Source organism: Rosa chinensis, chromosome 7, assembly GCF_002994745.2.
Source record: "Rosa chinensis cultivar Old Blush chromosome 7, RchiOBHm-V2, whole genome shotgun sequence".
Taxonomy (NCBI): domain Eukaryota; kingdom Viridiplantae; phylum Streptophyta; class Magnoliopsida; order Rosales; family Rosaceae; genus Rosa; species Rosa chinensis.
In genome coordinates this window covers 38,399,829-38,413,620 of record NC_037094.1, presented here as the reverse complement: position 1 = coordinate 38,413,620, position 13,792 = coordinate 38,399,829, and the positions used below count along the sequence as shown (strand labels likewise).

The 13,792-nt window shown below is 34.9% G+C and overlaps 1 protein-coding gene across 3 annotated transcripts; it reads left to right on the top strand.

Annotated features, from left to right (window-relative positions):
- Positions 1 to 440: 440 nt before the first annotated feature.
- On the top strand, positions 441 to 13,202 carry LOC112179868 (mitotic spindle checkpoint protein MAD1). Of its 3 annotated transcripts, XM_024318356.2 has the most exons (16): positions 441 to 689; positions 1,016 to 1,115; positions 1,931 to 2,091; positions 2,535 to 2,732; positions 2,815 to 2,907; positions 3,256 to 3,372; positions 5,947 to 6,194; positions 7,022 to 7,193; positions 8,027 to 8,137; positions 8,226 to 8,429; positions 9,610 to 9,772; positions 10,209 to 10,299; positions 10,619 to 10,688; positions 11,842 to 11,970; positions 12,120 to 12,158; positions 12,829 to 13,193. In XM_024318356.2, the coding sequence occupies exons 1-16, from the start codon at positions 507 to 509 to the stop codon at positions 12,916 to 12,918; spliced, it is 2,169 nt and encodes a 722-aa protein (XP_024174124.1). In that variant the 5' UTR covers positions 441 to 506; the 3' UTR covers positions 12,919 to 13,193. The 3 variants fall into 3 exon arrangements, with proteins under 3 accessions (XP_024174124.1, XP_040367847.1, XP_024174125.1); XM_040511913.1 differs by lacking the exon at positions 12,120 to 12,158 and having other exon boundaries at positions 12,829 to 13,202; XM_024318357.2 differs by lacking the exons at positions 11,842 to 11,970; positions 12,120 to 12,158; positions 12,829 to 13,193 and having other exon boundaries at positions 10,560 to 10,622.
- Positions 13,203 to 13,792: the final 590 nt, after the last annotated feature.

Genomic DNA, 13,792 nt, shown 5'->3' with positions numbered 1-13,792 from the left:
CCGGTCTGTGTGCTGGGTTTTCATTATCAGCCTGTGTTGAGGAGAAAGGGAGATTCTGGGATAGCTCGCCCAACATTATTCTATTGGTTTGTTCCTATTCTAGTATTGCTACTTATTTTGGTCCAATTTGCACAAGCAGCGGCTCAATTCGATCTTGGTTGTTGAATCCATTGACGTGGCATTCTCTCTTTGTTGGAGTGAGGAGTGTGGTTTAGTTGTTTGTTCTTTGGTATAAACCCTGATGGGTGCTGTGATTCGGTGTAATTGCAGTTTGAATGAATGAAGTTATTACATTAATAAAAAAAAAAAATCCCTATTGTAAAACCCAAATTTAAGACTAAGATTTTATTTTCATAATTTAATACGTAAAACCCATCGTGAACTTAACCGTCTTTTTATTCTAAAAAAAAAAAAAAAAAAAAACTTAACAGTCTTTTAGGGCAATTGTTATTAGCGCCCTTACATTCAAATTAGGCGCAGAGAGAGAGAGAGAGAGGTTGAAGAAGATGATAGTGAGGACTCCTCCAGTGAAGAAGCGACGGGGGCCGGAAATCGAGAGCCCACCACCGTCTGCGGCGGCCGGCCCTCTCGTCATCTACGAGGACCACCCTTCTCCTTCCCCGCATCTTCAACCTACCGACGACGGTTCCTCCCACCACATGCTCTGCACCTATCAATGCCGCCAAATGGTATTTTCCCAATCATCCTCCTCATTCCAATTCATTCATTTTGCTATTCAATCCTTTATTCGCACCCTAAACCTGTGATTAGGGCACAGTTCGGATTCTCCTTTACAATATATCATTAGATAAATGACAGATTGCTCCTCTACCTGAGATTAGGGCACAGTTCAGAATCGTTATCATTTACAGTTGTTGCTACTAGTTATATCCTTATACAAGTTAATACTGGACGCTTTGAATTTTGGTTGCTGTGACCTGCCTACAATTCTTATACGAGTTTAGAGGCCAGGGGTTGTTAATCTAATAGAAACCTCTTGTTCTCTTTATCGCAGGTTAAATCAGAGTTTCTAGATGCCTTGAGTAATGCAGAGAAGCAAGTTCAGGATTATCAATCTAGATTGGAGGCATTAAATGACAACTTTCGCAAAGTTGGTAGGTTTCTGTGTATTGCGCTTAACATATGTTGCTTTAATTTCCCGCAATATCTATTCATGTTTCTCAAGTTCAAACTTCTGTTCATGGCAGTTATTCTCAATTGGTTTTGGTTTGGTTACCCTAGCTTTTGACAATCAATATCCGAAAATTCTTAGGAATTTTAGCAAATCATCAGTCTTATCAGTTCACTTATTTCTTTTGTGGAAATTCTACCATACATCTGTTTGTGGTATACTCCATCATTTTTCCCCTTTGGATCAGGTAAAGAAAGGCAGATGTAATGGTGAAAGATACGTGGAGTATGTCATGTGTGGTTTATGTTAGATGTGCTCTTTGCTCGAGTAGAATGCATTTATGCACATTTGAACATCTTCTCCTTTTACTCGTACCAGGATACTGACTTGCTATCGAGTTGGAAATCATGAATGACTAATTTAAGACTCGAGAAAAGTGTCTGGACTCTTTGACACAACTTGATTTCCTTATACAAGTATACATAATATGGGCATGATTTTGTTGGTTTCCCCTGAAATAATAATGCCTATATCTTGCGAATCAAAACTCCATTTCTGATTTAACCCTTGTTCCTTAAAACCATAAGACTTGTGTTGCAAAATTTGAGATCATGAATAATACAGCAAGATATCTTCTTTTTGCATCACTGCTCTATCACGCCATTAGAGTTGTTTCAAAAGTCTTTAGGTGCTATTATTAAATTTTCTTTTTGCGAACTTAATGTTTTCAAAGTCTTCTTTATTATATTATCCATTTTCAGTTCTTGGCTTCTAACTGTAATATTATATGTGCTGCAGAATCAGAGAGGAAGAAATTTCGGGATCAATTTTTATATACAGAACAAGAACTTTCCGCGGCAAAGGGACGCGAAAAGGCTCTGCAGGAGCAACAGTTGAAGGAGGTCCATGATTTTCAGGAAAGATTCAGTAAACAAATACGATCATACACTGAACTTGAGGTATAACATATTTATCAAAGAGTTGACTCCCCCTACCATTTCGTATTATGGCCAAGGAGAATGACTATTTTTTGTTGTTGTACTTTACTAGTTTAAGAGGTCCCATTAATGAAACTCAGATGATTTGATACCTTTTATACATTTATCAAGCAGAACATAATTTTGGTTTCCATTTTCTTAAATGCTGAAATGCTTGTGTGTAATTAGTAACATCTATAACACATGTAAACAAATTCGCTGGTTTGATGATCCTGAGTTAGTTGGAGATGCAGTATGTTCAGCTTCTTATTCTGTGTGTCTGTCTCCCTTTTGTAGTCGGTGATTTATTTTTTGTGTCAGACTCATACCAATCTCTTCAATTCACATATTGTTCTTGCCCATCCAACTGTTGTAGAATTTGAAATGTCCATGTCCTAGTCTTCATATTGCCTTTTGATTTCCAGGTAAAGCTCCAAACTGAAATAAATCTTCGCACGAAAGCCGAGACTTCAGCCGCTTCGGCTGAGAAGAAAGCAAGTGTTTTAGAGGGAAAGCTAAGCCATCTTTCTGAAAGCATAGAGAGGGAGAAAAGGCATCTCAACAATGAAATTGCACATATTAAAAGAGAATCCAAGCTTTCTGTTGCTAGAATAACTGCTGATGTGAGTTGTGATGATTCTGAGTTAAGTATGGTAGTCTGTATACAATCATCCACTGTACTAAATTTCACCATTCTCTTCTCAGCTTGAACGAATGGAATGTAGAGCTCATAATGCTGAGAAAGAATCACAACTACTGAAAGGGCAGCTGGATGATCTTAAAAAGCAACTTAGTGAGGTATATATCTCTTATTTTTCTATATTTCTTTTTTGGCCAAAAAAAAAAAAAATTCTATTATCTTTCTTTGTCTCTCACATGTATGTCCTGGCCCTCTACAATTTCAAGTCTTACCTTTGCCTTTTATGGTAGCTATGTTTGTTAAACTTTAATTTTGGTTTCCCTGTTCTTGAGTGTCCACTACAAGCTGAAATATTTTCTGCTTGTCATTTTGTTTATCTTCTTGCAAAACAGTAGAATTCATTAATGTAGTGTGCTGAATAATTATCATGAATTATGGTGTGCTGGTACAATAACTTGATTAATTATATATTTTTAAATTCTACAATATTTTTATTTTTTATTCAGTGCTTGCAACAGAAGAGTGAAGCAGAGACTAAGTTAACCAGATTCACATTCCAAGAAGTTAATCATACAGACAATGATATATTGGTTAAACATCTGCAAGAAGAGCTTAGAAACTTTGTGAGTTTGCTTCCTTCATCTTTTTACTTTTTATTCTTTATTCTTTTTCTTTTTCTAATAAGTGATTGTATTGTCGTGTAAAGTTGATTTTCATCTTCCTTGATTTATATGCTTTACTATACACATGCACGCATAGTTATGATATCACATATATTTATATATACTTTTACATATATATGTCTATATATGGAGGGCCCTTCCACTAAGAGGTCCCTTTTTTTTGGTCATTTTAAGGGATTCTTTGTGGGACCCACTTTTCGATCACATATCGGCATCTAAGTTCTTAGGACTCCATGAATAGATCACTTATGCACATGTTCAGCCAAATTGATGACCGTTAAGGTATCAAATTAGATTAAATCATAGGACGAAACAAATTTGTCCAACCTAAACCATTCATGTTTATAATTGTAATTCACAGTTATGAACTCCTTAACGATTGTCAATTTGGTTGAAAATTTGCAGAAGTGATCTACTCATATATGCCTAAAAATTGAACGGTGGAGATGTTAATATGTGATAAAAAAAAGTTGGTCTAATAATCGATCCCTTAAAATGGCCAAAAAAAGGGATCCCTCACTAGAAGGGCCCTGATATGTACACTCACACACACACAACATATTCATACTATTTATAATAGGGTGCCATATATTTTTTTAGTAATCTTGATTTGCTATTTCTCAGATCTTATACTGTTTAGTCAGGCAGATTAAGGTTTTATGAAAAGACGGAAAAAATAATATCGCACACCACAAGTCGCCCTATGAATTTCTAGCTATATGTCCTGGTGTACATTATTGAGTGGTTCATAATTATGTTTCCAAGTGCTGCCTATATGGTTTTTCATGACTGGTAATCAAGATAAACCAAACATCATGCTATAGAGAAAGGGTTTGGTTGACTTTATGTCACCTTGGCATCTGGCCTTCTTGAAGCGTACTTTAGTCTGAGGATAATATATCTCTAGTTTACCAACTGTTACTAAAATTTCAACCAGGCAGCCTGTCCAATTACCTGGTGACTTGGGAACAGGGAAATATTTCTATTCTGAGCCAATTAGCAGTGGACTTTTCCTTTCGAGCAGAACTCTTTTTGGCATAATCTAATAGAGTACACATGTTTTCATCAAAACAATTATGGGCTAGAAGTGTCCTAGGAAGACTATATTTTGAGTTTATCGCTAATACCAGTTTGGCTACTGCCTTGTTGTTATTAGTGACAGGATTAAATTCTGGGAGACCTTTGGCGGAATAAATTCTTTTGCTGCTTTGTTTACCTAGACTTTTATCTCTGTTCTATCCATTATCGTAGTGTCCTTTATGAGTTCTATTTAAATCTCCAGTTTCTTTTTCCAAACCCTTATTATAAAAATGTAGGGATTCTCTTTCTTTGATTGCAACAATATAATATTCTAGTTCTTTCTGAAAACATTATGTCTCTAAGTATCCTGTAATAGTAATTCTCTGAAAAGTTGACTTATGATCATCTTTACTAGCCATTTCATCTTTCAGTTCTTACGAAAGTATCGCCTCCATTGAAAGTTAAATCTTTAGTCTGGAACTTTGGACTGTGTCCAGTGATTTACTTCAAAAGTGGCGGCAAAATCTTACTTTAACAAAACTACTTTGTCAATGGATAATTGTTTTTGGTTTATGATTTTGCTTCTCGGTTATTGAGTAGATTGCTAGGTTTGGAGGTGGTGGTGTCATTTGCGTCAGTCAACTGTACATTTATTGTAGCATAGATTTTGGAAATTTAGGAGCACGGTTGATTACTTTGGAGCAGAATATGTTTATTTCCTTTCCTTGTTAACTGGTGTTAAAGTTTTATCATAGAATTTCCAGAAGATTTCTTTAGGAATGAGAGATTGTTGTTCCCCACTGATTCTTTTTTGTTAGGCATCTTATGGTTTTTTTAATTTTTAAAATTTTTTTATTATTATTATTGTTGTTCTGCAAGCATAGATGGGACTTCTGGTCCTCCTTTCATCCATTTGTATATCTTGTGCTATTATCAATAAACTTCTCTCTAATAAAATTCTTGTAGGGAAAAAAAAATGAATGAAGAGACAAAGTTTTCATTTTTTATAATATAGATATATCTCACAATTCTCATCTCTCTTATATATCTTCATCCATAACCATAACTAAGAAAACTCACTGCAATTGTAAGTTTCATGTTTCCAAGGCAAAACAAGAGCTATATTGTTTTGTAAAATTCCTAGTCTTTCAAAGGCTATGTTGTATGATATGCAGAGCATAATTCATTCTGTTGTTGAAGTTAGAATTTTTTTTGAAGTCCGTGAATGATTCTTAACCAAACCTATTCATTTAGGTTATTATCCTATATGAATTGGATTGCTAATATGCTAATTGTTTTCACGATACTAGCAATTAAAATAAAATTGAGCAAGAGGGAGGAATTGTTTCTCTGAATCAAACTGATAAAGGAAAATGTATTTGGGGCCTCGAACTGCTTTGAGATTAGAATGTATCTTTGTAGTTTGTAATAAAAAAAATTGACTTATGGTCATTATCCTCTGATAATGATTGATTGTCTTTTACTTTTCACTAGGAAGCTGAAGTGAGGGCAGCGAGAAAGCTGAAGTCTTCTCATGAAGATGTGAATTTGTTGAAGGAAAAATTGCTGGAAGAAAAGGGCCGTAGAGAGAGGGCAGAGTCAGAGTTATCCAAATTACAAGAATTTCACCCGAGCATGAAGAAGTTGGAGGATGAGTTGACATCTTGGAAGTTGATGACCAAAGACATTCCAGGCGTGTCATGTTGTGATGATATACCTGTGAAGTTTGGAGCTTTACAAAAGTATGTGTATAGCTTGATGTCAGTTTAAGCTAGTTTTCCAGGATGTGTTAGAAGAACAAATAATTTCACTAATTATTCACTTAAAGAGAAAGGTTCGTTTGTTTCTTCCATTAAGAGGATGCGGAAGATATTAAAAAAAAAAAAAAAAATCATGTCAGGCAGGGTTGACATCCTTTTTAGTTTTATCTTCAAAGTTTTTCTCAGTGGGTAGGTGTGAGTGTGACTTAACTGAATATCTGTTATTGATAATTTCAGAAATAGATTTTCTCTTTGAGAACTCACTCTTCTGGAAGCTTATAAGTCTAATTTTGTTTCTACCATCTTTTTAGAGCTGAATATATATTTACGTATTTTCTTTGAGCTATGTATGGATAGTTTATTCCCAGCTTTTTTATTCATTATTTTTATTATTTACTTATTTTTTATTTACATTTTTTTTTATTGTATCACATGGCTTAATATCAGTGATGGGACTATCCACATCATTTTCAGCCCTGTTTTGACACCATCTGTATTTTATGTTTGAAGATTTATCATGCTCAGGTCTGATATCTTAATTTTTTGGTAGGGTTTTGGGAACTCTGGGTTTTCAATTTCTTTTGGTCTGAGTTGTCAGTTGTCTATTTGTGAGGATTTCCAGTTTGTCCAATTGCCACCCTATGTTATCCTTAATCCTCTTGCAATTTTTTTTTTGTTTACTTTTGTTTGCTTATCATTTGTTATCATCTGAAGAGTTGTATACATACTTTTCTCAGTCTGTATAATACATATTTGAATGTGGATGTTTTCAGTTTCCAATTGTTGAGGTGGTTTTCCCTCTAATGCAGAGAGGTAATTGATAGCACGAAGAGGGAGGGTGAGGCAACTGCCCGCTTGAAACAATTGGAGGTAGCTCTGGATGCTGCACTAATTGGTAAACAAAATGCTGAAACTGAGGCTGAACTGATGAGAGAGAAGTTGGAGGTAACAAAATCAGAGGTTAACAGGATTGAACTGATGGTAAGCATGTAACCTGATAGTTTTATGCAGTCTTGTTTTTATGTCTAAAACAAAGCTTATTATTCATGTGTCCCCCTTTTTTCTTATCTCTCAAGCTGGGAGGTAACATGGCGGGATTTCACTCTACTTTGTTCAGTTCTCTTTTATTTCTTGCTGGTCAGTTTGCTTCTTGTAGTTGTAGTGGTTTCTTACGAAAGTTTGGGTCTAGTAGTCTGTAGTGGCTTCCCCATGATGTTGTATTGAGTTTGGTCTAACACTAGTTGATGCAGGATAGAGACAACTAGAACAAGAAAGTCGAGGAACTTTTTCAATATTAACTGTTCTCAATCAATATGCCAGTTTCATTCAGGAATGCTTAGAAACCCTATATGATGGGAATAATAATAACTTTAGCCTAAATTATCACCAGAGAGAATGGTATATGCTTAAGACTAATTTCTTTGCATAACATTATTCCGACATTGTCCAGTATATGTGTAGACGTGTAGTGCATCAGTGATATGGCTTTATTTTTATACTTCTTGATATCAGTGCTGAAAAATGCTGGTTATCATAAGCTTTATGCTATAATTTCCAGTTCCTCTATGGTATTTAAAGTTGCATGCTTATTTCTTTCAGCTGATAGATGCATAGTAATGGCAGGAATCTATATTGGTGTTTTGACATTTTGTTGTCTTTATTTGTTTAGATCCCAATGTTTGTAGTATGTTTTATCTTTTTTGGTGCCATGATTTCCTCTATCTTCTTCTTCCTCTTCTTCTTTTGTCTTGTTGTTTGTTTGTCTTTTTTCTTTTTCATTTCAAGAATTAGTTATGGAAAATTTAAACTTGCAGCTATCTAGAGTTACTGAGGAAAGAGATAAGTTGAGAAATGACATCAATGAATTCAAGCGGGCAAAGAGTGATGGTGCAGGAGATGAAGCAACCAGTCAAAGTCTTCTTAAGGTTATAGATGTTCTTTTTTCTGTATTATTTCTAATTGGTGAGATCTCTTTTTAAGTTCTTTGTTTGGTCTCCTGGTTTGCTCATGCAGGAGCTTGAATCGTCTCTTGCGAAGAAGGAAGGCTATATTAAAGAACTAGATTCTGCTCTATTTGAACAAAAACAAGTTAATAGTTGTCAACGTGAAGAAATAAAGTCACTCAATGACAGATTAAAAACTGAAGCGAGAAAAGTGAAGTCATTGGAGAGGGAGGGTGATCAACTTCGTTCAGAGATCTCTCTGCTGGAGTCCAAGGTAGGTTTCAAAATTATCTAAATGATTTATTGATATGAGTTGGTTCTTTTTCTAGACATGAAAGGAACACTCCCCCACTAATCTTGGATTTTCGTAAAAGAATGTGATTACTACACATACTAGGTTTTTCCACTCTACATTGAGAGATTTCAAACATGTTATGGTCTTCCTTTCTTTGTACTCTCAATTTTACCTTAGAACCCATGTTGTTATTAGCTTGCCTGTTGGTTCTCCACTTCTCCGCATATGGGATGACCAGCGCGACTGTGTGTAAGCACAGGGTACCCGAAAGTTATAGGCCTCAGCTGCCATTTCTCCTTATTTGCTTTCAGCTAATCAATTCAACTACTCAATGACATGCACCTAAAAGTTATAACAAAAGCTAAAGGGCTGTAACCTTTATTGTCAGTACAAAGCTACTATTTGCAACTATACTTCTATGTTATTTACATTGTGGGCTCCCACATACCGATTACTAGTGCAAACAGCAGTAGTAGATGCCATTCAAATTTTTAATACTATAACAATGTTCTATTGTCATTGGTCCATGCGTTCACGTTTTTTTTTTTTTTTTTTTCTAACTGGTTCATACTTACATTGTAGTTTGTAAGTTCATTTATTCTACTTATTCTTATTTATCCCTTTCTATAAAATATAAAAATGGCTTTCAGGCCACGTTGCCCGCGTCATTTTACAGTGCATCTGTTCTTATTATATCGCTTCTTTGGCTTTTATTTTTCTTATCCAATTGTTTTTTGGTTGGTTTTTTCTTTACTTTTTTATTTATATTTATTTTTAATGGTTTTTTTTTCTCAAATACATGCAAAGAAAGATGGAAACCTTGTTGGCCAGTTGGCCCTACCTAAAATATTTGAAATGCTATAGGACCAGTTGTTTGAGGCTTGCCTCTATGTGTTAATACTTGTTTTTCATATCTTATTTGATAAAATGTTGTTCATCTTGGGTGAATGTTGTGAATGTTTGCTTTGTTTTTGTTTTCACCGTCTCCTGTAAATTGATTTGTGTTCAATTTGTTGAATATTTAGCTCAAAGTATTCAGCAAAATCTGGAGTGAAGAGAGATAGTTTTTCAGTCTTTTGCATCTTAAATTGAAAAACTGATTTACAAGCTGCAAAACTTGCTGTGGATTATGTAATTAAGTGCTTTTTTGCCAATACAGCTGGGCCACGGTGATTTCTCTGCTGCAAATACAAAAGTTTTACGAATGGTGAATACTCTTACTGTTGATAATGAAGCAAAACAAACTATAGAGGCATTAAGAACTGAACTACAGAAGACAAAGGAGAAGTTACAAGCCGTTGAAGAATTGAAAAGCCAGTCAGGTCAGTACACGGTTCTACCCATCTTTTTATGACAAACTTGTGTAAAATGCTACCACCTCTTTTCCTTTTTAAGATCATGACATACTTGCATCATTAAGTGGTGCTTCAGCCACTATTACCACCCATCACCACCACCATGGCTGCCATTCCCATCACTACCTCTACTGCTCATGTTTTACTTCTAATGCATCCAAACATAGAAATCAGATATTCCAAACAGATTTTTCCTACAGAACTTAAAAATCCTGGAGCCATAAATTTTGTCATTTGGAATATCCATTATTTTGATATTTCTTTACCTTAAAGAGTATTTAACGTAAGCGGTACTGTCAAAACCTAAGAATATTTAATCATTTTATTTTTTATGTCATCAAATTTATCTGTTTCGTATGTTTTATTAACCTTAGTCACAGCCTGTTTCTCATAAATGATTCAGGTGAAGCTGGGAAATTGGTGGATTCCGACATATCCGGAAAGATTGTGCAGTTGAAAGAACAAATCGCAACTCTTGAAAAACGTGAGGAAAGGTGCGTGACCGATAACTATTCTTAGTATGTGTGAAGCTTGGTCATTGTCTACTCTCTTTAGCTTGAAACCTTTTGCTTATTAGAGCTTTTGGTTCCCCATTTTTTCTGGTTCTTTAAATTTAAGAAGAATGTATTTCATTGTTACTGGGGCCTACTGGGAGGAGGGCGGATACCATCTATTTGTAAACTTTTTTGATATAGTTGTTTGGGCGATATCCTAATAGCTTAAGCTTTTTGTATGCTTTGCATTGTTTGTTCAGGTTTTACCTAAAGTATAATGCTTCACGTAGGTTGAACATTTGAATATACCGTGGAACAGGTACAAGACTGTTTTTGCTGACAGAATTTCAGTGTTCAGGAGAGCATGTTGTGAGCTTTTTGGTTACAAGGTATAAGATATATTACTCATTGTCACATTTTCATGAATAGTTTTGACCTAACATTTTTGAATTTGTTTCAGTTTATGATATACAAAGTTTCCCCTTGATTTGAATAGTAATTATACTGAGAAATTATGACAAGAAATTACAGTGTAGAATATTGACAAACTTTTATCATGACCCTCATGTCATTATAGTACCTAAACTTCTCTTCGCACCAGTCTGCACCCTGAAGTTCAGTTCTTTGGGGCTGTAGCGTTCTCTCTGTCATTTTAGTGCGCTGGATGGAAAGAAAAAAAATATATATATATATTTGAAGAATACTTAGGTGTAGGGGTGGAGGAGCTTTGGGAGAGAGTAAGATATTGAGCAGCGCTTTGGGCCTCTGTCTCGGAGGCTTTCAAAGACTACAGTCTTTCTTCCGTTCTGTTTTATTGGAAGGGTACTGTAATATATGGCCTTTGATCTCGTAGGGAGTTGATGTTTTGTCCTAGTCCTGTTGTTGCTGTTGGTTGTTTGTTTGTTTTGTAGTTCTGCCCTTTGTGGACTCTTGGCCGCTCTCTCTTTTTTCTTTCTTGGTTGTCTGATAGAATCGTTTCTAATAACAAAAAAAGGGGGAAAAAACAAAAAAAGCTGTCAGATCGCAGTGACCATTTAAAAAAAAAATTAGGATTTTGTTTTATTCTTTTCTTTGGTTGCAAGTTTTAGTTTTTAGGGTTTCATCATTTCAATGTATGAACTTAAATTGAATGTTGCACTAGGAATCTATGATACAGAAGGATGGAGGGTACTCTTCGTTTCTCACATCATGTGCATCTTAGCCTACAATCCAAATAGGCCTCCAATGAAACAACACAGGAAAAGTAATGTAATGCCAAAGCAGACTAAATCAGTAGCCCACTTTGCTTGTAGAAAACAGAGTCAAGAAGTATAAGATAATTTGTTGTGAGCTTGGGACTGGAATGCCCATTATTCAATTATATAAATGGTTAATTCTCTTTTTTCTTTGTTTTGAGAAGTCGTTGTGGAGGTTAGCCTACAATTTCACATGTTGATAAGTAATGGAAGTACATCACTGATATCATGAAAATGCACTAAAGTCGACTATCGTTGCTATAGATTAAAATTTAATGCTGATCCTTCTTACACAATTTTTTGGCAGATTGTAATGGATGAACACCAGCGACCGAATGGTATTCCTGTTACACGTTTTACCCTCCAATCTATATATGCTCAAAGCGATAATGAGAAGCTTGAATTTGAATATGAATCAGGGACTACAAACATTTTGGTATGATGGTGGTACACAAAAGTCTTTTTATTAGGCCATATATGTTTGGAGGACTGAGGATATACAGATTTTTCTTTTATTATGTATTTGATTTAGTAATATAACAAATGCTAGAATTTTTATACTTACTTCGTCTTTGGATTAATCAGGCAAATGATTATACCTCTCAGCGTGAGATATCTCAACAGGTACAGAGCATATTGTTTTTCAATAATTCTTTTGACCCTTTTTATGACTCTGTACTGGTAGGATAGTCACTTCTCTTTGCATGGAGGATCGGCATCTTAGATTTATCACATTTTTTACCTGGGAAACTCAATTGCATATTTGCATATATATATATATATATATATATATTCATGTCAGTTATAATGTGACCGGTGTTAATGACAGGCATGATTCTTATAGTTCTGACTTGTACGCATTCCTCTTTTTTTTTTTCCAGGTTTGAGATTTGGGATTAGCACCCCTTTGCACCTTTTGAGTCTTATTTTTCCTAGCATGGTTAACTCGTTGGCAAATGAATTTCTACTTAGCATTACCGCATCAATGCAAAATTTCTAATTAGATTTGGGTGCTAATCCCCTTTGCACCTTTTGAGTCTCATCTTTCCTTGCACGGCTAACTCTTTGGCAAATGAATTTCTAATTAGCATTGCCGCATCAATATACCTAACACTCAGTGAAAGCAATTTTCTCCATAGCAAAATATATAGTTTCGCATTGGATCGATATGGTATTCAGAGAGTCCAATTCTTGTCTATGACCTTGTTTTATCAATTTGTGGCTGGTTTTCAACTTGCTTGCGTGAAAACTGAAAAGTTTCCTCATCAGCTCATCTAAGAATATTATTTTGCAGGTTGAGATATTTATTCGGAAAATGAATTCAATCCCAGCTTTCACTGCCAATTTAACAGTGGAGTCGTTCAACAGGCGAACCCTGAGCTAAGACCAAGTCAACAACTTGCCTATACTGCACATACTTTATTTTTATTTTTCCTTTTTTGGTTTTGTTTTTGTATTTGCTTACATTTTATTTAAATTTAAAATTAATAATTATTTTTCCTAGTACTTTTGGAATCTAGAATACAGAAGGTTGGATGGTACTCTTCCCTAATATTGTTGTGCCATGCTGCAATGACGGCTGTTATGTTGGAAATTGCATCCTTTTGAAGAGGATGGCTACAGTGTAATTGCCATTTTTTTTTATTGGTTTGTATCGACCATTGTTTTTTTTTTTTTTTGGTCAAAGATATTCATTAAAAAGCTGGAAAGCAGCCCAACCATAGATCTATCAGAAAGCCAAGAGGCTAAACTGAAAATAAACAAAGCTCTCATAGTCAAAGCCACAGAAGCCAAGACAAGAGGAACTACGTACAGACGCAACAAACAATCAAATTAGCCCAAGTGAGAGCAAGACAGAAAGGAAAACAAGAGCACAATTAAAAGAGAACCATTGCTTTTGGTAATTGAACGGTACATTTCCTAATTTGACAAGTTGTTAAATCCTATTACTTTCTCCAAACAATTTTCATCAAAAAAGAAAAATCTCTCGATATCATGATTTTTTTTTTTTTTGGGCATAAGAAAAAGTTGAATTTAAAAAAAAAAAAAAGTTAAAGAAAATGTGGGATTCGAGTGTTATTAGCAACTGAAGGTTTGTTTTGCCTTTACTATCATCCATCACAAGTTTACAATAATTCTACATTCTGCACCCCTCTAATGTGGTCAAGATCACAGGATCTATGAGTCAATGACCTTTTGTAAAGAGTCATGCCTTAGGCTCAAAGATTTGAAGTTTTGAACACAGCAGCATTAACTTT